Here is a 21,224-nt window from a genome sequence, read left to right as displayed (position 1 = left end):
TCTTTGTGATCCCCAATAGTTTTGCAAAGTGAGTAAACAAAGAACATAAAGGTCAGCAGGCGAGGACAGTGCAGATGGCAGCAGGGTGTTCAAGTGAGTTAAGAAAAAGCTCACAAGCTCTCACACACACACACACACACACACACACACACACACACACACACACACACACACACACACACACACACACACACACACACACACACACACACACACACACACACACACACACACACACACACACACACACACACACACACACAAATGTCAGCGCTGGCCTGCTGTTGAGGGGTGACCCTGTCAGCTGGTCTTTGTCTCGTGTGTTTTTTTGTATTCTTATGCTGTGTCTGACCTTAACACTGACAGATGAGAAACTCTACGGCTCTAATCATCACTAGGATGGCTGAATCCTAGGAGAATACAGGCGTGTGTGTTTGTGTGCATCCTGCAAACTTTGATAAACTTTGTAATATGTAACGGACAGACACAGTAGATGGCCTCTCTCACAATAGACGACATGACAGTGTGATGATGAGCCAGCGAGCAGCAGCACGAATTGTTCTTTTCTTTACCCTAGAATGGGGCCTTTATATTTTAATACTTTATATTTACATGTACATCGGGACGAAGCCTCTCTATGGAGGCCGCCAAGTTTTTTACAGTAGTTCAAACTGGATAAACTAAACACCTTTCGAGTTTTTATGACAACTGAAGGCTGCCACGAGTTCTCTTTCATGTTTGGAAGGGCAGAGCGAGGTGAGGGGTATTCAGCTGCAACATGCAACTTCACCACTAGATGTCACTAAATACTACACACTGAATCTTTAAGAAAAGTGCATTGTAAATAAAGCTTATTATTAATACGATAGTCATCACCATTATTATTATCATTATCGTCTCTTTCTTCATCACCTAACCCTCTTCTCCCCTTCTGTTATCATTTTCACAATCTCACAGAAAGTATAGTCAATGCACTAATTTGTTGCACATACGATTACAAACACAGAAAACAGCTTAGTTGGGTCTGGACATTATCTGGATTTTGTCTTTCACATATGAACAATCTCTGGAACACTCAGGCGAGGGGCGGCCTCTGGGTAGAGCGTGTAGGAGGCAGGACATAATGTACTAATTCCACTGCCGGAATCACGTTTTTGTTTACGGCACATCAACACCGGCGTCTGCCCTCATCGCCACAAGCTCCTGAATCTCAATGTCCTTCCAAGTTGCCATATTTTTTCTGCGTCTGTATGGCACCTCTTTTTCATATTTGTATTCTTTTTTCTACAGTTTTGCATCTGTCGCATGTTAGAAACATCTTCAACACACTCACTTGCTTGCGGTGAATTCTCCTGATAATATCCTGCTGTATTCTCACATGTGCTCATTCTGATATTCTTAAAGAGTTTTTACTTGGGGGTTTGCATTCTCACGTACGGCTCCTCTGGACAATGTCAGGAGATCATCTCTATAGCTTTTGGTTCAGGTCCTAATACGTACTGCTCAGGTGCTTCACATGCATTATCACTCTGACATCATGTGCACGATCAACTAGACTAAAACCATAGAAACTCTGTGAGAGTTCGACGCTTTGAGCTAAATGCTAATGCTACTCGTGCTCCCGGTGATAATTCTAACATGCTGATGCTTGAACACCACCAGTTTTACATTTCATCCAGAGATCCCATGGAACGATGCACAAATGCATTTCGCTGCTGAAACACTCTGTGCCGAGGATGCAAATCATAAATAATACAAGTACAGGGAAGTTGCCCTTAATACGTCTTTGAAGAGTCAAATGCAAGTGTGCTGTGCTTCAGACGTCTCAGTGAATCACCATCACTGCGCTGCTTTGTCACACCACCACAGCCATGTTTATGCTTACTGTACAAAAACCCTTTCCCCACCAGCACTTTGTGAAGCAATGCATTCACTCTTACTACAATCACCAAGTGCTACTGAGGAATTATGAAGTCAGGCAGCAAAGGGCATTTTGGCATTTTGTAATGAAAGTTGTAATAATTACCTGAGGAGGGGGGGGGGGGGTGTCATGCTTTGTACAGAGGTGCTGCAGTGACATTTGTTTAGAGGCGTAAAGGGAAAGACAGATGGAGAAAAGGGGGATATTCAGGCTTGAAACCTAAATTCCGGTGAACCAATGTGTCCTTATTTCCTTCCTCTGTCTTATTCCACTTCCTTGCTTTCTCCTCCATCTCTTTTCTCTTCCAGCCCGTGTGCACTCTCTCACCAGCTCTCTAGGGGGGCCTCTGTGCTTTGAACACACAGCGAGAAGAGCGGCAGCGGCAGCGGCAGCGAGAAGAGCGGCAGAAAAAAGGAGGAAGGGGGGGCAAATAGACGGGAGACATTGAGAATAAAATGTCTGCTTTCAGAGAGGCGCGAGGACAGAGAAGAACGAGGGAGCGGTGAGGACAGAGGGAAGAAGGAGAGACGTGGGAGGAGAGGATGCTTCATAGTGAACGGACGCAGAAAAACACTGCAGGAAGCCGCGGCCTGATCTGTGAGGAATAATGGAGTGAACGAAGGAGAAGAACATGACAGTGATAACGACTGAGACATGCATCCAAAAATGAAGTCAAAGCGGCTTGATTGTCCCCTGGTGGCTGGCTGGAGTATGGGTCATAATTCCCGCCTCCTCAGGTTAGCGGAAGGCGCATAGACCCGAACATAAGAAGTCAAAATACACGTCAAACACAAATATCTCAAAGATGGTGTCTGTCGATTTTATGATCACCCTGATGTTCAAGTGCTCATTTCAGGTAAATTAGTTTTTTAATGCTATAAAAAAACAAGGTGAAACGACATGATTGACAGCTGAGATTGACTCGTGATTGGTCGAGCACTTGCATTGATGGGACCACGCTACCGGGGCTCCGTGCCGCAATCGCTACCCTCTGTGCAGACTCTGGCTCCAAATGCGCGAGATGGTGGCAGTCGTATCCAGGATATTTTGGCTTCATTTCTGGATAGTGGGAGGAAGTGAAGAGGTGTCATCCATCTTTGTTTACAGTCTCTTGAAATCCTCCTTCCCGATCGCAGAGTTTTTCCAAGTGTGTGGTTTTCTGTATAGCATGTGTATGAGCAATGGTCCTTCTGAATGATATCTCTGATGGCCCCTCAGCCAAGTACGACCATACACACTCGTAAACTGATGCAGAGTTGCACAGGAGAGAAAACATTATCTTTCCCTTTCAGTCTCTCCCATAAAGATATGGCTGAGCGATCCATTAACAGCCCCCTCTTTAAAGCTGCTCTCTACAGACAGGCCACACCGCCACTGCTGGTCTGTTAATTAACCTACAGTTTAGCTGTTAAGTAAAGAAGGAAAGAAACACTGTGGGTGTTGGCAGAACACCATAAACCCATAATACATAATTTATAAATCTGATCATAAACAGTGACGTCTCCTATTCTCGTTTTATCTTCCTATTCATCCGGTTTACCCATTTCTAATCTGTTTTTATTTATTGATTACGCTCATTTTTTCTAATTTATTATTTTTAGCGTTTGTTGTTGGATGAGTCTATTTGGATGCGTGTTTGCCAACAGCTTTTGACTGGTGCCAAATTTCCCATGTGGGACAGCAGAGAGGGAACTGAGCTGAGTCATAAATAAACAAATAAATAAAAATATCTGTCAGCAGTTTTGTGTCTGCCATTTGTCATCGGTCACATGTCATCAGCTATTTAAAAGAATCAGCATTTGGTCTTATTGAACGAGATCTCTAGGCATGACACATTACAACATATTTTTTAATAAATTAAAGATACTGTATATTATGTAACATTTCTACGTTAAATTGTCTAAAACGACTAGACCCATGTTATTATGTTGACTTGTCGAATTACACAATCCAAAATGTTTGCAACAATTTTCAAACCCAGAATAATCCCCAGTTTTATTCAAGAAGGAAAAACACACTGCTAATACATCACCTCCTCCTTGAACCCGATTTACGCCCGAGTTGTGTCAGGTACTCATCTTCAAACTTGGCCTTTTGTTATTGACTTGATTGAAGGACCCCAAGCAACCGTCCGGCCATGACTGCTGTTGTGAAAACTTCTTTGAAATTACTCAAAATCTATTCAAATTTATTTTCGGCCATATTTGGCATGATTTCCAAAGTCTGTTGTAATCCTGTACAAAATTGCAAAGCATTTGCATTTATATTTCCATCATAGTATACAAACAAACTTTGTCCGATGATTTTATGAAATATCATGTGGTGCGACCATCAAGAAAGGACCAATTTGGGACTTTGATGTTGAAATCCATTCAAAGACAGGAAGTTGCATCATAAACCATTTTGCCAAGGACCCATGGAAGCAGCAACAGATTTGTAACTCTCTCTCAAATTTGGAAAAAGATAACCTTTTTCACAGCTGGTATGTAGTTGCCACATTTGGATATCATGTGGTATGACCTCAAAAAATCTTTGAATTCTAAGTTATTTCTAAAAATATATATTTCGATTATAAATGTCATAGTGACCTTTTGTGCTGACCGAGTTTTTTTTCTTTAGGTGGCCAATTCTGTGGCTGTAAATTTTGACTGAACTAGAAAAATATCATGTGGTGCGACCATTGCAGAGTGTTTTACATGATAGATATATGTCCTAGATTGGGAGTTTTGGGGCTTTTTTAAATTCAATTAATGATTTATATACATAAAGTACTTTATGTTAGTATTATTTGGAAAATATTTCTATGCAATTAGAGTATTTTTTTCTAATATTTCAGAAACAACGGTTTATGTTTAATTTTTGTACAATATCATGAATAAATACCACCCCAAAAATGTAACATGTAATTTTATCTCGGTTATTATGAATTTATTAGTAATTTATTATTTATTTATGTGTTTATTTATTCATAACTGTTTAAATTTATTTTACCAGATGCCACTTCCAAGCAAAATAAAAACCGTTCGCCGTATGCAGTGTGTTAATTCTGACCCTGTAGCAAGAGCGGAGAACCTTGCTCAGAGAAGAGAAAGGTATGTTAAAACATTTAAAAAATGAAAACTACAAATAAAGCAACATGAAGTACATATTGCTCTTATGTGTTTTTCATTACTGGACGAAATGCATATTTGCATTAAAATGTTCATCTATCATTAGTCCAAAATAACTTATTGATTTATGGCATGACATTACATATCTTTTTCAGCTACGAGAGAAATAAACAGCAGGGAGAGATTCCATATGCCAAGTCAAGTGAGTTGTATTTTAAAATTGGCCTGTTGAAAATCCTTAGACGTCATTGACCCACATGTTAATGATCAATAAAAAGCTGACAAACGCGATTATAAATCTCTCTCTGAAGAAAAGGTGTCCGACAAACGACAAAGGGAGATGTCTGAAAAGATCAAATTAATGAGATTATCACACACATTTACATACATCTAGGATATTTACATTCTAATAGCAGATTCTGTTTTTACATTGCAAAAATTCATGATAAACAATACGGCCGGCAGTGTGCAAGGACAGACAGGAGCTGTAATGCACTTCCTGCTGAGGCTACCATGGAAACTTGCATGTTACGACATTGTGTGTGTGTCTGCCCAGCGCCTGCTGCCATTGTGTTAGGCCTGGTGTTGTTGTGAGTATGTGCATGTGTGTGTCTGATGCATCTCTCTGATCATAAGGGGGGCTCTGAAGGCGAGAAAACAGACGGTTGGTTTTGCCACTACGCCGCACACACAGAGGACTGTGAGAATGCCAGGCTGTGGGATGACTGAGAGCCAAATGGATCACACACACAAAATCCCACACAGCGAAACCCACCGTAGTGCAAACACACATATGCCGCACTGACTGTACGTGCCAGAGTGTGGCAGAAGAAAGAGACATAATATTGAATGACGGCGAGCGCTGACACCGTCTTGGCTGATGGACTTGAATCAACATCCAAATCTTATGTAAAAACACTCCGACATAGATTTTCGATTTCAGCGCCACGTTGAACGAGAGAGTTCAGTGGATCAGGCACAAACTGACCAGACACACTCACAGCACTATTAAATATTCACAAATTTCCTATTTCACTCTTTGGAGAGCAATAATACGGTCGGCGATCACACACACAAATCAGAATCATATGCTAATAGCTGTGAAATGAACAGAAAGCGGAGTTGACGAGGAGCCTTCGCTTTGCCTCTCCCATCGGCCCAATCATCTTTAAAATAAAATAAAATCTTTAATGAGGTGAGTCGTTGAGTCACTCCTTCGACATCACCGTGTGACAGCGGACATAAATCCGATCCGTTACACCGTGTTTTAACACAAACTGCTGCTGAATCATGCTGATTGAGCCTTGGCAGGGAAGCAGAGGTTTACACTTTCTCCATCAGAACTACAAATACGGGTCAAATTAGCCCGTCTCAGGATGTTTAAAGATGCAATATGGTATCAAATTGCTCAATTAACCACCTTATACCTTAAGAGACATCAGTGTCTTCACTTCCTCCCAAAATATCCCAGATACCAACGCTACCATCTTGCTCCATTTATGTCATTTGGAGCCAGAGTCTGCACAGTAGCAATTTGGGCAATGGAGCCGTGTTAGCGAGGCACCACCGATAAACATGCTCAACCCATCGCAAGTCAGTCTCAGCTGTCAATCATGTAATTTGATATTTATTTCCTAGACACTAACATAAAGCAGGCAGAATTTATGACTTACACTGCAGCCAGCCACCAGGTGGCAATCAAGATACTTTGGTTTCGTTTTTAGGGGGCTGTCATGTCATCCATTTTTATACATAGTCTATGAAAGTGGCTAGTCTGTGTTACATGAGAGAATGGAGAAGTAGTGTAGCCCAGGGGGCAAGAAACAACGTCCGATGGCAAAGAAAAAATTGTGTTATGTAAGAGAAGCAAAACACGGGTTAATATGGGTGTTGCTTTTAACCACTGGAGGGAGCTCTTGACAAGTAAGAGAAATGTAATGCTAGATGTACAACAGGTTTTCTAAACTGGGGAGTAAACAACTGTTGTTGATAACGTAAAAAAATGTAGCAAATACTATGAGGACCTTTAAGGTACGCATGATAACATTTGTTAAACTTGCACATAAAATGAAATCATGTTCCATTGAAACTTGAATCTTATTTTCATAGTTATTTCTGGTTGTTTTATGCAGTTATAAAAGTGTGGAACTCATGATAAACTGGGCTACATTTTGAACAACCTCAGATGGGCCAATTTCATTTTTCCGGTGGTTTATCTAAACCACCTCATTTGAAGGTCAAACCAAAAATGCGTCCACCGGTAATGCATTGACCTACTTACTTTCTTATGAAAACTTAACAAGTATATTACGTGGAAACTGAGCTTGACAGCTTAGCCTGTAAAATGATGGATGTTTACTACTCACAATTTGAAAATAAGTTTGGTTACCATGAGGGCTTGAATTTTCTGACTGCTCATGTTTCTTCCTATATTGGATCTGCAATTTCTAGATCTCAGTAATTACCTCTGTGAGTAGCCTGTAATGTACAATCATGTACATGAAACCTGAGATGTGCTAAACTAGAATTATTCAGGCTCTCTTCACATTGTACTATATGAGCTTAGCAAGTTTTACCCTGCACTCCTTTGTGTTCATAGGATGTTAGTTCATGAACCAGACATGAAATCACAAAGACTTTTGGGAAGTCGGCAGTTACGCATTTGCAGGAATAACAACTACATGAAAATATCTTACTAAATACGGGCATGAAACCACACACACACACACACACCGATAACCATCAAATCACCGGAGTATCATTTAAAATGTTCATTCACTCATCCCCCTGCTCCCCCCTGTATTCAACACTAATCCATCCACAGCTGAGCTCGCAACAGAGTGTTTTCATCTCAGCAGTGAATCAAATACCATATCCAGGATTGAAGCCATGAGCCTTTTGGAGAAGTGAGACCTCTCTCATATCACTTATCGTCCCTCAGCAGTCTCTGCAGCTCGCAGAGGTTTGCTGCACAACACCGTGGGAAATCTGCTGTGAAAATGAGACACATCATGTCACTGTGTTATCTTCTTTCTCTCCCCGCAGGCACACACAGACTAAACAAACTCCTGTTTAACTGCTTTATTTATTTTCTTCAAATGTAAAAAATTGTTTGTGGGGGGGGGGGGGGGGGACTGACTCATCTCTCACCACGTCTGTCCGGCCACTGAACACATTCTCGTTCTGCCCTCTTCTACTTTTCATCGCCATCAAAAGAGTGGATGGTGAAGTTACCCCGTCAGCAGCAGGGGGATTGGAGAGCGCCAGCAGAAAATAGCAAAATAAAAAGCCAGAGTGGCTGGGCTGGAAAGAAAGTGGGTTAAGAGGGGCGTGATGGATGAGACTGCAAGCTTTCCTGACTCGTGGCCCGCTTTCTCTGGTGACTAATGTGGTCACAGTGACGTCTCCCTCGCTACCCCTCAACCGCCCCCCCACATTTCTCCATCCCACCTGTGATGCTGGTGGCCGGCCTGGGGCAGAGAACCACACAGGAGCTCACCCCGCTTACCATGCCCGCATCGCCACGTCCCAGCTCGGGTAGTGATCTGCTAAGAGGGGGGATGCTGGAACAGGCCTGTAGGGACACAGCCGGGGTCAACCAGCACACGCCTTCCTCTCTTATTTACCCCTTAACCTCTGGAAGGGATGTGTGCATTGGATCATAGTCAGATCCTCTGGGAGGACAACATAAGAATTTATCTCTCTGCCAGCTTATGTTTTTAGGACGTCTATCATAGGCTTTTATACGTGACCTCATTTTTGGAATGCTTGCGTGTTTGGCTGATCTGACACACTGATACATATAGTGTTTAATTATAGCTAGTCTGAATGTGTAAAATTATATTATTATATCTTGAGACTTAATATGCAATTATGTTGTCTAAATTCAGAAATTCAAATAACTTACTGAGTCATATTTCTTATGAAATGACTTATCATGCAATCCATTGAGAGGAACATGAAACCGACCAGGACTGTCATGCATTTACCTCAACGTGGCTGCAGATAGTTTGATATGTAGAGATGGTGTCTCCTAATTGTTGTCACATCTCTTTGCTTTACATAAATCTCTATAGATGCAATTTCATTACACTGTTTATGATTATTATTAATATTATCTTATTATTATGATGATCTACATGGATACCTTCTTGGTCTGTTTGTAGTTTTAATGTTTGATAGTTAGACATGTAAACAGCAGTTTCTGATTTCCTTCACCTGAATAAGGTCATACGCGAGAATTTAATCAAATTAAGATGTGGCGGATTCCGACCTTAGTCATATTATATAGGCTTTTACTGTATGTCTCTATTTTTTTTTTTTGATGATTCCAATTATCTTATATTGTTCTCTTTATGCATTTATTTTATTTTGCTTTTATTGATTAATGATTATTTTCTCTTGTAAAGCACTTTGTAACTTGCAAAGTAAATGCAATGTTTTGCTACATGGACATGTAAACAAGTAGTGGGATGAAATGTTGACTTGAGTTATAATCAGACTATATGCTCTGTAACATTTGAACGGAATACTCTATTAGCATTTTGTGTAAACATCATTATTGAAATAATGTCTTTTCAGATTAAGGTCAATAGTCGGATTATTATTGTCCATGTTTAAAGGTTCAGTGTGAAGAATTTAGTGACATCTAGTGGTGAAGTTGCATGTTGCAGGTGAATACCCCTCACCTCACCCTCCCCTTCCAAACATGAAAGAGAACCTGTGGTAGCCTTCAGTTGTCAAAAAAACACAAAAGGTGTTTAGTTTGTCCAGTCTGGGCTACTGTAAAAAACATGGTGGCCTCCGTAAAGAGAGGCCCCGCTCCAGATATAAATATAAAGTATTTAAATATAAAAGGGCCCATTCTAGGGTAAAGAAAATCACAATTTGTACAATTTCGATGATTAAACACTAGTGAAAAAATCACTAGGATTATTTTATATTCAATTTCTGCCAATTTCACCTAAATCTTACACACTGGACCTTTAATGGGAGATTTTACATTTCATAAATGTCGCACAAGTCCATAAACAGGTGATTTTCAGTGAGTCCAAGGTCATGTGAACAACAACAAACGCATTGTGTTCCAAACTTCTTTTGTCAGAAAGCATTGCAGACTTTTGTCTCCCAGAAATGTGTTAAGTTAGCATGCGAGTAACCAACGTGCACATGATGGAGGTCACCTTTGCTGCTGCAGCAGCCTCAAACACATATCAGGTGTGGAGTGGCATTGATTTTTGTTTGAGGACTGTTGTGTTGCTTGGATAATGCCAACCTCTGGCATTTAACCAGACGATCACCTGACACTGACAAATACAAAAAATATATATCGGTCCACATGCATGTGAACGTGTCTGGATGCGATTGTGCAAAATGATCTTGTAAATAACTTTTGTGTCTCATTAGCAAATCCAGCATGAAGCGGGAAGTGAGGAGCAACCCCGATACAGCCAGTGAATTTTGCGTTCCAAATATTGTCCACAAGTGCTAACATATATAAAGATGCAGCCACACACACACGAGCCTGCTCGTTACTGTGATAACTGCTCTGCCCCTTGGTTGTTTTCATTTCATTTTCATTTCAAAGAAGAACCAGGAGCAGCTACAGATGTGAAGTGTGGTCAGATGTATCAGTGCTTGTGCGTGCGTGTGCGTGTGTCCGTGCACTATACTTTGCCTTTGCCCTTTCCAGCTACCAGTTTTGCGTAGCGTGTGTGTAAGTGTGTGCACGTGTGTGTGTGCATGAGCAGATGCTCTTTGATGAAAGATGATACAGTGCATAACGGCCCGGCTGGCCTTTTGAGTATCCAGCTTATCTGATACTATCTGACGCATCTCTCTCTACAACTCAGACTCAAACACACACACGCACCCACGCACACCCATTTTACACACAGATATTTCAACCTGGTGGATATTTCAGAAAAGCAGGACTCTGTCTGGCCTCTGAACTTCAGTGCCACACTCTTCAAAGCTGTATGTCGGCCACACCCTGCAAAACGTGGAGCTAAACTGTGACACAAGCACATGAATACTTCATAAACACACTTGTGAGCTGTGTTGCGGCTGTTTGAGGATGTAAAATTGTATGACAGTATTTTTTCTCCATCTTCCCTGCTGGTATAGAATGCAGAATCTGTGGAAAATGGTTTCTGTATATAAATACGGGACTTATAAGTGCAAATGGAGACCCAGAAACGCGGCTTTCCGAACCACAGCATGGAGTCTATTTCCAGCTTTAACCGTCTCAATTCTGTCTCAGTGGATTATTCAGGGGATCAAGTGTGACTCGGGCGAGGATTTCAAGAGTTAAGCACGTGGATGATTATTCTCTTTCTTCTTTAACACAGGGCCAAAGAGGGTCCACTCCTTCATTTTACTTCACACCCTGCACTAACAATTAAACAGAGCTTTAAGATTGTCAGATTTCCTTAGAGAGATTCAGAGAAAACACACGAGCCCATTAACACAGTAGCTCTGGAGCCGTGTGGCTGGTTTGTGTCCCTCACAGCACAGGTGGGGAGCACAGTTTGAGCCGCAGATCCGTACGTCGTTGTGTTTGTGTGTCTGTGTGCATACATACATGCGTGTGCAGCCGTGTGATAGAATCTCACACCTCAGCGTGCACTTGGCCTGACCTGAGCCCTGGCAGAAGACAGAACATTACGAAATATGCTTGTTCTCTGTACCCCACAGTCCCTCCCTGCTGTCACACAAACAAACAGAAGCTGGGTGGCAGTTCAGCACAGACTTGTCCTGGGGCCCTTTTTTTTTTTTTATACCATTGGCCCCTAATAGGCCTCCAACAGTGCCAACACACTTACAATACAGCACAACTTGCAATCTGGTTTTGTGCAAGTAAAAGAAGAGAATAAGATACAGACATGTGCTGAGAAAAAATACAAAAACATCAGAGACAAATAACCATTCACACTCACAACTAAGGACAATTTAGAGTCTCAAAATGACCTCACCCTGATGTGCGTACAGAAAGACCCCGGCTGAACTGGGATTCGAACCAGAGACCTTCTTGCTTCGAGGACAGTGCTGACTACCGCACAACAAACGCAGTAACACAATAAAACACAATGCAACTCTGTTTAGTTGCAACTCGGTTTGGTTGCATTGAGCTAAAAGTGCAAAATACTAAAAGGACTTAATGAATAATTCAATAAATTAATTTAATCAGGCATTGAGGAGTGTTTTTTTGGTTAGTTTGTTTTTTGTTTTGACATCATACATGGCCAAATTGATAGAGGCAACTAGTTTTCTAAAGCAACATTGTTAGAAAAAATCCTTAAGAATGGGTTTGGATTAGTATTTATGTCACATTACAATCCATCCATACAGCATTAATGCATATGAGCTGGTGCCCATCATGTCAAACCACCACATCAGTGCCTTGAAACAGTTCACGAGAGGGTGAAGACATCAACCTGGAACCTGACAGCTATTATTCGCCAAAGCCAAGTTGCAGGATGTTGGAGTATATGAGAGTGAAGCAAGTCTTTCCAGCTGATCGTAATGATTTCATGTGCTCAGCACCTCTGAGCTCGACCCCGTGCGTTGTCACAATAAAAGACACGTTCACACGACTGCACCCAGTTTGAACCATGCACGCAACCTCACTGTTTTCACTGATCACCTGCTCTGCTGCTGGTTGCATGATACAGGGGGGGTGGGGGGGCATCAATCCACATCATTCCTGCATCGCCCTGTGCAGAAATGGAAGCATTTTGAGCCCCTGGAGTAAAGAGAGAGGGATCTTTGCACTCACCTCTTGCAGCAAGGACCGGCGAGGTGAAGGTGCGGGGTGTCGGAAGTGGTCAAATAACTGTTGGTGTGTGTCGTCTCTGTGTGAATGTCATCGTTCGGCTTGTATCGTTGCGGTGCTGGTGTGTTTGTGTGTGTGTGTGTGCGCGCGCGGTGTCCGACTGCTCCTCGGCTCGGTGCTGCTGCTTCTCACACTGCACGCGCTGCTGTGGAGAGAGGGAGAGAGGAAGGAAGGGAGGGGGGAGGAGAGGAGAGGAGAGGAGAGATGCGCGTATTAGGTGTTTTCAGTCGGTGTGGCAAACAGCGACCACGTGTGGCCGTGTGAGGCAAGCACACAATGCGTGTGTAAATCCTGTAGAGCTCATCTCCTCTTTGTGTCTGGGAAAGACGGAGGGATGAGGGTGCATGAGTTTCTCTGAGTCGGCCACCTGCTCATGCATGAAACCCTCTGTTTCTCACCGTCTGATAAATATAACAGCTGTAGTTAAAGTTGTGAAGTCCTGTTTACGACTCTGGTGCGCTCGTGTGTTTTAAGAATGTTGGGAAAAAAGACATGGAGGCCGTAAACCAAAATGTGTGTATTTATTTGTTTAAACGACACATTGGCACGTCTTTTCAACATTTGCATAGCAATAAAGAGCAAAGTAACGTCAGTGATGCTGCAGCCACTGGCTCTGGATCAGGAGGACAGACCCCAACTGGGCCCCAAGATGTTAGGGACACACACCCAGGTCTGAGCAGCCTGTGGTGGGCCTGCCTTAGCAGAGGGTGTCTTGTGATTAAAAGGCCGAAACTCCCAATGATGCTAAAGTGCTCAACTGATGCTATGACCCTAACATCCGCTGGTTATTGCTAAGTCTACTGGTGGTTGGCAACTTCACTCGTATGGAAAGAACATTCACTATCTTGTTCCATGTTCTGAAATCTGTATTTGTATGTCATAGTCATAGTTGCATTGTCGTTGCTTGGTCACCACTGCAAGGCAATGCAAAAATGCAATTGAAAAATAAAAACCATTAACTACACTTAAACCCGGTCCCATGCAGGTTGATGCATTTCCACAGACATTGCTTCATCGCTTTCCTTCTCCTCTGCTCATGCAGCAGGTCCTGCACGCACAAATAAAATGAATGTAATGGATGTGATGTAACGTGATTTTCTGTCCAGCCTCTCAGTGCCACTTAGGTCCACTTAAGTTCAAATGATCCAGGCCTCACCCCGGTCTGCTCTGAAACACAATGCATACATTCTCTGCCCTGACAATGTTTACTCAACACAGCGTGTTATTACTGTCAGAGGAGGAACACGGTGCCCTGGTCCTGATGTGAACCCATGAACGCACAGCACAGAAACCCAGCTCCTTACCCTTCCAGGTGAAATATGTGCCACTCGGTCACCCAATGCGGCAAGCCACTCAAATAGGCATAAATCAGAAGCCTTGGATCAATGCCCTGTTTCCCATAGGCGAGCCGCTGTGGCCCAACACGATCAATTCAACCCCGGGAGTCATTGTTCCAATTACTAAGCCTGGTTTCTCTGTTGCAACAGTAAGGAGGGTCGACTGGAATCAGCCTCTCCCCCCCCACCTCAAACATTAATACCCGGCACTGAATCCGAATCAGCTCATTATCATTCTGCAGAGAGAGAGAAGGGGGGGGGGTTGAAGCGTTGAGTGGAGCATCTGTTGCTGTCATCAGCTGATATAGTGACCACAATGGCCGTGTTGTAGCAATGAACACAATGTGCATTGAAGCAGTGTGTGTCATAAAAAAAAAAAAAATGCTGATCAGGGAGGAGGAATTTCAATAGCTGCAGGCAGGAGTTATAATTCAAAGGATTGATCTGCTCCCAGCTCGACATACATACACAGCGGCAGTACATGGTCTAAATAGGGAATAAACAAGACAGACGGCCCTGTTTCCCCCTATGGAAATGTGTGTTAAATGTATACAAGCACAATACACGCCGTGTGTCTGGTGAATGTGACTGGGGTCAGGTCAGAGTCTATTGAATTACAGTGTATTTTGTGATTTTACAGGAAGGTGGGGCAGGCAGGAGGCGGGAAGGAGACGTGTGTACAGTGCATGAAAGGTGTGTGTGTGTGTGTGTGTGTGTGTGTGTGTGTGTGTGTGTGTGTGTGTGTGTGTGTGTGTGTGTGTGTGTGTGATCGTTTTTGTTACCTCTTTAGGACATTTTCCAGCACTGGCCTTGTCCATGAATATATTATATATATATATGATATATATATCATATATATATCAGGAACAGGCCTTGAAGACTGACAGCTACAAGGAGAGGGTCAAGAAGGAGAAAGAGGAGGAAGAAGAGAGAGAAGGAGGAGAATGAGGGGACGACGAGGAGGAGGTTCCCCTGTTTTCTCTTCAACTTCAAACCCTCCTAATCTCCTCTCCCATCCTTTCTCTCCCTCTGCCCTGTCAATCATCCCCTCATCCCAGCTCCCCCCACTACCTTACACCTTAACCCCCTACCCTCCTTACCCTCTTCCCTCCCCTCCCCTCCTCACCCTCCATCTACCTGTATGTGTTAGAAAATAAAAAAGAACAATCTATCAATAACAGTGACCTTTCCTCTGTCTAGTGATTCCAGAAAGCTCTGTCAGTATGTGACTTGTATATCTCAAGAACTGTTCTTCTTATCAGCTACACACATGTTTGTTCAAAGGCCGATTGAAGAGCAGTTTTTGTGACTGTTGTGATTTATTTTTTAATAAACTTTGAATAAACAGACAACCAGCGCTGTGGCTGATGTTTGGTCCACAATCAAAATGATGAAAACCAAACATTCATATGTAAAAAAAACTAAATATCTATTTATATTTTATTCCTTTGTATTTTAGCTGGAAAACACACATTCTCCGCAGCACTATCCTTTTATTAGATTTAATTATATTATTTTGAAAGACACTGACAGACTATGTATCTACTTAACTAAGGTATGTTTACTTAGTTTTTCTGCTTATTATTCTGCATCAAAATATACAGAGGCTGTACATCACGTAATAACTCCGCTGCAGAGATCACATGGTTTTGTTGACACCCCATCGACACCGGTGTCGGCTATCCTCACAACAAACTCTCTTTACGTCTTCATCCTCTATATATACAGTCTATGGTCAGGACCAGTGGACCTCACGAGGACCAGAGCCTCGTCTTAATGAGGCAAATCATCGGTTGTGAGGTCCTGGTTACGTTTAGGGTTAGACAAGAATTGGTCATGGTTGAGGTTAAGGATAAGGTTTTGATTAGGCTGTCCAATATTAATAGTAATAATAACTATATTTACACAGCACATTTTAAAAGAGAAGTTTCTAAGTGCTTCTCAAACATATTGATGATATTAATAATGATTTCATAATTTTAAATTAAGTACAGCATTATATAGAATATTGAAATTCAAATGATACATATTTTAAAAGTTATATGATATAGTAATATGATTAAAAGAAACATAGCTGCACAAACCTCTCACTCTGTGTGTATGTATACTCATTCTTGTTTCCTCTTTAAGATATTTTTTGGCATAAACACTGACCTTGTCAGGATCATTAGACCTCATGGGGACCAAATGTCTGTTTGTGGGTTAAGACTTGGGTTTAGGGTTATAATTAGGTCTAGGTTAGAGTTAGGCATTAGGATAAGGGGCTAGGGAATGCAATATGCCAATGAATGTCCTCACAAAGATAGAAGTACAAGTTGTCTTTGTGTGTGTGTGTGTGTGTGTTTGTTTGTGTGTCTGTTTCAACTCAAATGTCATTGCTCCCCCCCTGTGAGTACCCAGCAGTCCCCAGGAGGTAGGAAGGAGGAAATTACATTATTCACAAATAAACAATTCTCACTATTTAACAGGTCAGATGAGAAAAAACATAATCATTTCTTTAATATGATTGAATTGTCTTAATGCACTCCAGAGCAAGTAAAAGATTCCCAGTAAAACATTCTGTTTAGCTGTGTGTGTGTGTGTGTGTGTGTGTGTGTGTGTGTGTGTGTGCGCGCACGCAGGCGTCTAAAGGCTCATCCCTCACTTTTAATATGTGCTCTGATCAGTGCAGCTCGAGAACACATTACATAAACACAGGCAGATTTGATGCTGCAGCAGTCGGTCATTCGATCTGCTGCTTATTTACTGTTGGGGAAACTAAAATTCACAAACGTCCCTGTTAATCACTGTAGGTGGATGCAAGATTTATATATGTTTTTACTGGAATGAGCCTTTTTATGAGTCTCTATTTTAATCGTTCATTAATACATTCAATTATTTATGTGTTATCTGCTCACAAGGGGGTGGGATGTTACTGCAGGAGGTATTAGGATGTTGCACACTGTTGTTGGCAGTAAATGTTGGGATTTCAGTTATGTGAATGTAGAAATTGTATTAGCTATGTGCACTGCGCTTCTAACCGGGACATGAAAAATGGACTTGGAGATGATCTGACTCACAAATACACACACACACACACACACACACACACAGCTCACTTGCACCTCTTGCTGATTTCACAAACTCACTGTCAGCTGAAAATATGCCCCCGTCAGCAGAGCCCCTATAGCAGCAGAATAGCTTATTGGTGTCTCTTTGTCGCTGTATTCCTCTCCCAGTGAACACCTAATGAATACGTATTGAATAACTCATACGTTCATTATCGTTTGAGCTCACACTCTCCTCTCTTTCACTGGATGAAGACCTACAAGCTGGTGTGGACGGATGGTTGAGAACTCAGGGAACGTTTCAGTTTCAATGTTGTGTCACACATGTAATTTTATTCATCCTTAGGAGACCCCTTCTTTACAAATTAGTCCAAAAGTACAGTTAATTCACAATCGCCTCATTTGTCTTCGTGCGTGACTTACGTTAAATACTCTTGGCGCCCTCGCCTGGTTGAGAGGTGCAATTACAACATTTACAAAAGCTACTCCCTTGGTCTCAGGTTGGTACATAAGTAAAAGGCAGCAGCATTTCAAGGGACTTCGGGGGAAAAATACCTGGGTGGGGCACTACACCTCCATGATACCAAACCACACTATGCACACACACAGATAATAGTAATGTCATTAGGGAATTTCTGATCCTGCTGTCGTCTACTGTACATCTGGCAGAAGCTAAAACTGCTTCAGAGCATCAACAGTTCACATTCTGCTACCCCTAAAATAGTATTTTATGACAAAAGCCACTTGAAAAATATATATATATGGTTGACTATAAAGCTGCACATGCTCTATACTTATACAAAAATCTTAAATGAAACCATTTAAGGAATTTGTATTTAAGAAAAGCTCTATGTGGAGATAATGTTCGTATAAATGTATATATTCTTTGTGAAGTTTCCCTACGTATCATACAACCAGCATGTCAACTGGAGGAGGTTTCAAAGGAATCTGGCCGCGCGTGAACCTCTTAGCCTTGAACTCATTCAGTTCCTCTGGAGTCAGACTGCCCTCAGGTGAAAACAGACTGTCCGGCGCAGCGCCAGCAGGCCGGGCCCCTGCTGCAGGTGGAGCAGCGGCTGTCCCAAACCCTCCACTCATTTGTCCAAAAGCGCTGCCGCTTCCTGCTGCAGCGGACGATTCTGTCCCAAAACCGCTTCCCAATCCTCCTCCAGTATTTGCTGTGGAGGAGAAGCTGAACCCAGAGGCGGAGCCAAATCCTGAAGCGGCTGCCGGTTTGTCGGTGGTCGGAGCCGCGAAAGAGAATGTGGAAGCTGACGGAGCAGAAGTGGCGCCAAATCCTGAGGTCGGTTGTGTCGGAGCTGCTATGGCACTACCGAATCCCGCTGAGGATGATGGTGCAGCCGAGGAAGCTAATCCACCACCTGCGGCAGCAAAGCTTAAACTGGCGGCCTGCACCGGAGCCCCAAAGCCTACGTCATCAGAGATTTCAAAAAGGAAAGTTCAGACAAGACAATGATAAGCTAGTTTTATGACTTGTATTCTATAAATACAAATCATAAATGCATTTATGGACTGGGCTTCATACAATTATGAAAATATTTTCCTAAACATTAAACAACTTTTAAATAATTAAAATTGAACAATGCTTAATCTTCACCTTTGCTTCCAAAGTCAGATGTTGAGGATCCAAATCCAGTCGCTGTCGATGAACCAAAGCCACTTGAAGGAGCCTGAGCTGTTGGGTTGTTTAACTCTGCAAGCTGCAGGGAAAGTAAATATACATCATATCAAAACGTTATCAAATGTTCTGTGAGTGTACGTACGTGTGTGTGTGTGTGTGTGTGTGTGTGTGTGTGTGTGTGTGTGTGTGTGTGTGTGTGTGTGTGTGTGTGTGTGTGTGTGTGTGTCTCACCAAAGCAGTGCGGGTGGCTGGATTCATAACCTTCAGTTCCTGGACTCTGCTTCTCCACTGGTTGAGCAACTGATTGACACCATTCAGCTAAACACATAAAACGTGTGTTTGTTAGACTTAACACATTTTGAAATATCTGCTATTTATTATCTAACGTTTGTACAAACACCAGATTATTAAAGGTTGTGTGACAAAAACAATGAAACACAAGCCTCTTGCTATCAATACAGACCTGGCCGAAGAAATGACCGAGCTGTGTGAAAACTAACTGTTTTACAGGCCCGTACAGTGTATTAAATAAAGTAGAAAGCCGAACCTGACCTGATCCTGAATATCAGCTGTGTCAGCTGTGATTTTTGTGGACTGTTACACCCCTTAAATTCACATTAGATATTGAAGCACTGTCTTGACTTTCTTAGTGGCCTGCGGACAAATATCAGGAATGGCATTAATGAGTGACACTTCACTTACGTAGCTCTGCAGATCCCCCGAGGCTCTTGTGGAGTTATACTCCAGCCTGAGCTCTTCTGGAGAGAGATCGGTGAAACCTGAAGAAAATACAAAATCAAATCTCTCGTTGATTGATATGATAAACACGTCATGCACAACTGGAGTTGTGGTAACAAATGACATCAGAAATCATGTGATGAACTTATATTCGGTACCGACCAGATAAAGGTGCCTTGGAGCTGGAATAACACGAGAGGCACCACTGATGCGAATTCTCCCAGATCTCCATGTCCATCTGAATGACCTCCCTGGGTGATCATGACACAGGCATCACATTAAATTAACTTCTAACGACAGATGGACATTCAGTCAAACACAAGTAGACTTACAGTTTTTTGTCATCATCTTCATCACCAGCGTTTCCTCCTCCTCCTCCCCTGTTAAAGGTGGTAGGACTATCAAGCGCAGAGAATCTGTTTTGAGAGAAGCTGAATTCTGCGCTCTTCACATTATCTCTTCTCCCTCCACCTCCTTGGCCCCAGTCATTCCCCCCTCCTCCTCCTCCTCCTCCGTCTCTGCCCCAGTCATTTCCTCCTCCTCCTCCTCTGCCCCAGTCATTCCCCCCTCCTCCTCCTCCTCCTCCTCTGCCCCAGTCATTCCCCCCTCCTCCTCCTCCTCCTCCTCTGCCCCAGTCATTCCCCCCGCCTCTTCCTCCTCCTCCTCCTCCTTTGCCCCAGTCCGCTCCTCCACGTCCTCCTCGGCCCCAGTCGTCGCCTCCTCCTTGAGACGAGAAGGATGAAGGCTGGATGTAGCTTCCTTTTTGCTGGTCAGGATTCACCCAAACTCTGTTCCCAAACCCTGAAACGCATGAATACCAAAGTGAAACAATGTTAATGAAGTGGTAAACGACTGCAGTTATTCTTTTCCTCCACATTGTAACTGCACGACTTCTATCTCCCCACTGGTAGCATGGCTGTCCTCCTCTGTTTCTCTGTTTTAACAGCCACAACAGTGCTTTTGAGTATGTGATCGGTGTGTTCTCATCAGAATTGAGGATTAAGGATAGAGAATGTCACTTGTCAATGTCACTAGAATTGGCACTTGTAAGGTCAAGCGAGGATTTGCCCCCCAAATCTGTGACATTCTTTGCCTACCTCTCCTATCATGTATTTTACGTTGTGTCTTGTTGAGTGGCTCCAAACGAAAGTAAACAAAGCAGCGCCATGTTGAATGGATGAGGAACAGAACGGGTTTCCACGCAGCAGATCTGCTATAGAAACACTTCACTGGGAGAACACGTCATTTAAACTAATGTTATCGTTAGTTTTACCTCCACCTCCTCCTCTGGGCTGTTGCTGACCAGAGGAGCGGCTGTAGTTGTTGTTGTATCCTCCTCCTCCTCCTCCTCCACCACCACCACCACCACCACCTCCTCCTCCTCCTCCTCTACCTCCTCCCTTCGGGTGTTCATTCCAACAGTTATCGCCGTAACGACAGCGACCCTGGATGAAAAAGTTGCAAATCGTCATTTCCCCTAAGTGTTGATTCTGTTAAACTCGGTGGATTCTTCCCCTCTGAGACCGGAGGCGCATCTCCCGCTCCGCCACAGTGTTATTGTGCGACTCGATGCACGGGAAGCAGAAGGCGGAGGC

General features: G+C 42.8%; 3 protein-coding genes across 7 annotated transcripts in view; all 3 read right to left on the bottom strand.

The window, feature by feature from the left end:
• The window catches only part of rims3 (regulating synaptic membrane exocytosis 3), a 35,701-nt gene extending 22,681 nt beyond the window's left edge, over nt 1–13,020 (bottom strand). For 2 of the 3 annotated variants that reach the window (XM_034601120.1, XM_034601119.1), the window contains exon 1: nt 12,809–13,010. The gene's annotated coding sequence lies outside the window, so the exon portion shown is untranslated. Of the gene's footprint in view, nt 1–12,808 lie in introns of all 3 variants that reach the window. The other variant, XM_034601118.1, reaches the window with a different exon arrangement.
• On the bottom strand, nt 223–20,197 carry LOC117771094 (nucleoporin NUP42-like). Of its 3 annotated transcripts, none has more exons than XM_034601123.1 (7): nt 19,962–20,197; nt 19,792–19,880; nt 19,594–19,670; nt 19,123–19,209; nt 18,868–18,970; nt 18,143–18,679; nt 223–263 (listed from the first exon to the last, which is right to left on the bottom strand). In XM_034601123.1, the coding sequence occupies exons 2-6, from the start codon at nt 19,865–19,867 to the stop codon at nt 18,156–18,158; spliced, it is 867 nt and encodes a 288-aa protein (XP_034457014.1). In that variant the 5' UTR covers nt 19,868–19,880; nt 19,962–20,197; the 3' UTR covers nt 223–263; nt 18,143–18,155. The 3 variants fall into 3 exon arrangements, with proteins under 3 accessions (XP_034457014.1, XP_034457015.1, XP_034457013.1); XM_034601124.1 differs by having other exon boundaries at nt 246–263; nt 18,156–18,679; XM_034601122.1 differs by lacking the exon at nt 223–263 and adding an exon at nt 16,923–17,295 and having other exon boundaries at nt 18,144–18,679.
• LOC117770681 (rRNA 2'-O-methyltransferase fibrillarin-like) lies at nt 19,958–21,214 on the bottom strand. The gene is made up of 3 exons (XM_034600335.1): nt 20,903–21,214; nt 20,232–20,430; nt 19,958–20,027 (listed from the first exon to the last, which is right to left on the bottom strand). The coding sequence occupies exons 1-3, from the start codon at nt 21,099–21,101 to the stop codon at nt 19,958–19,960; spliced, it is 468 nt and encodes a 155-aa protein (XP_034456226.1). The 5' UTR covers nt 21,102–21,214.
• Between the last annotated feature and the right edge of the window lie 10 nt (nt 21,215–21,224).

The sequence above is a fragment of the Hippoglossus hippoglossus genome, chromosome 11, assembly GCF_009819705.1.
Source record: "Hippoglossus hippoglossus isolate fHipHip1 chromosome 11, fHipHip1.pri, whole genome shotgun sequence".
NCBI lineage: Eukaryota > Metazoa > Chordata > Actinopteri > Pleuronectiformes > Pleuronectidae > Hippoglossus > Hippoglossus hippoglossus.
Note: the sequence above shows the minus strand (reverse complement) of the source record. Positions and strands in the feature narration are given on the sequence as shown.

Coding starts and splice junctions, on each gene's coding strand:
- LOC117770681 (XM_034600335.1), bottom strand. CDS start 21,101: ATGACGATTTGCAACTTTTTCATCCAGGGTCGCTGTCGTTACGGCGAT. Junction 20,431..20,902: donor GCCCAGAGGAGGAGGTGGAG/GTAAAACTAACG, acceptor CATGCGTTTCAG/GGTTTGGGAACAGAGTTTGG. Junction 20,028..20,231: donor GGAGGAGGAGGAGGAGGGGG/GAATGACTGGGG, acceptor TGCGCTTGATAG/TCCTACCACCTTTAACAGGG.
- LOC117771094 (XM_034601123.1), bottom strand. CDS start 19,867: ATGGACATGGAGATCTGGGAGAATTCGCATCAGTGGTGCCTCTCGTGT. Junction 19,671..19,791: donor CTCCAAGGCACCTTTATCTG/GTCGGTACCGAA, acceptor TATTTTCTTCAG/GTTTCACCGATCTCTCTCCA. Junction 18,680..18,867: donor ATCTGACTTTGGAAGCAAAG/GTGAAGATTAAG, acceptor CTGATGACGTAG/GCTTTGGGGCTCCGGTGCAG.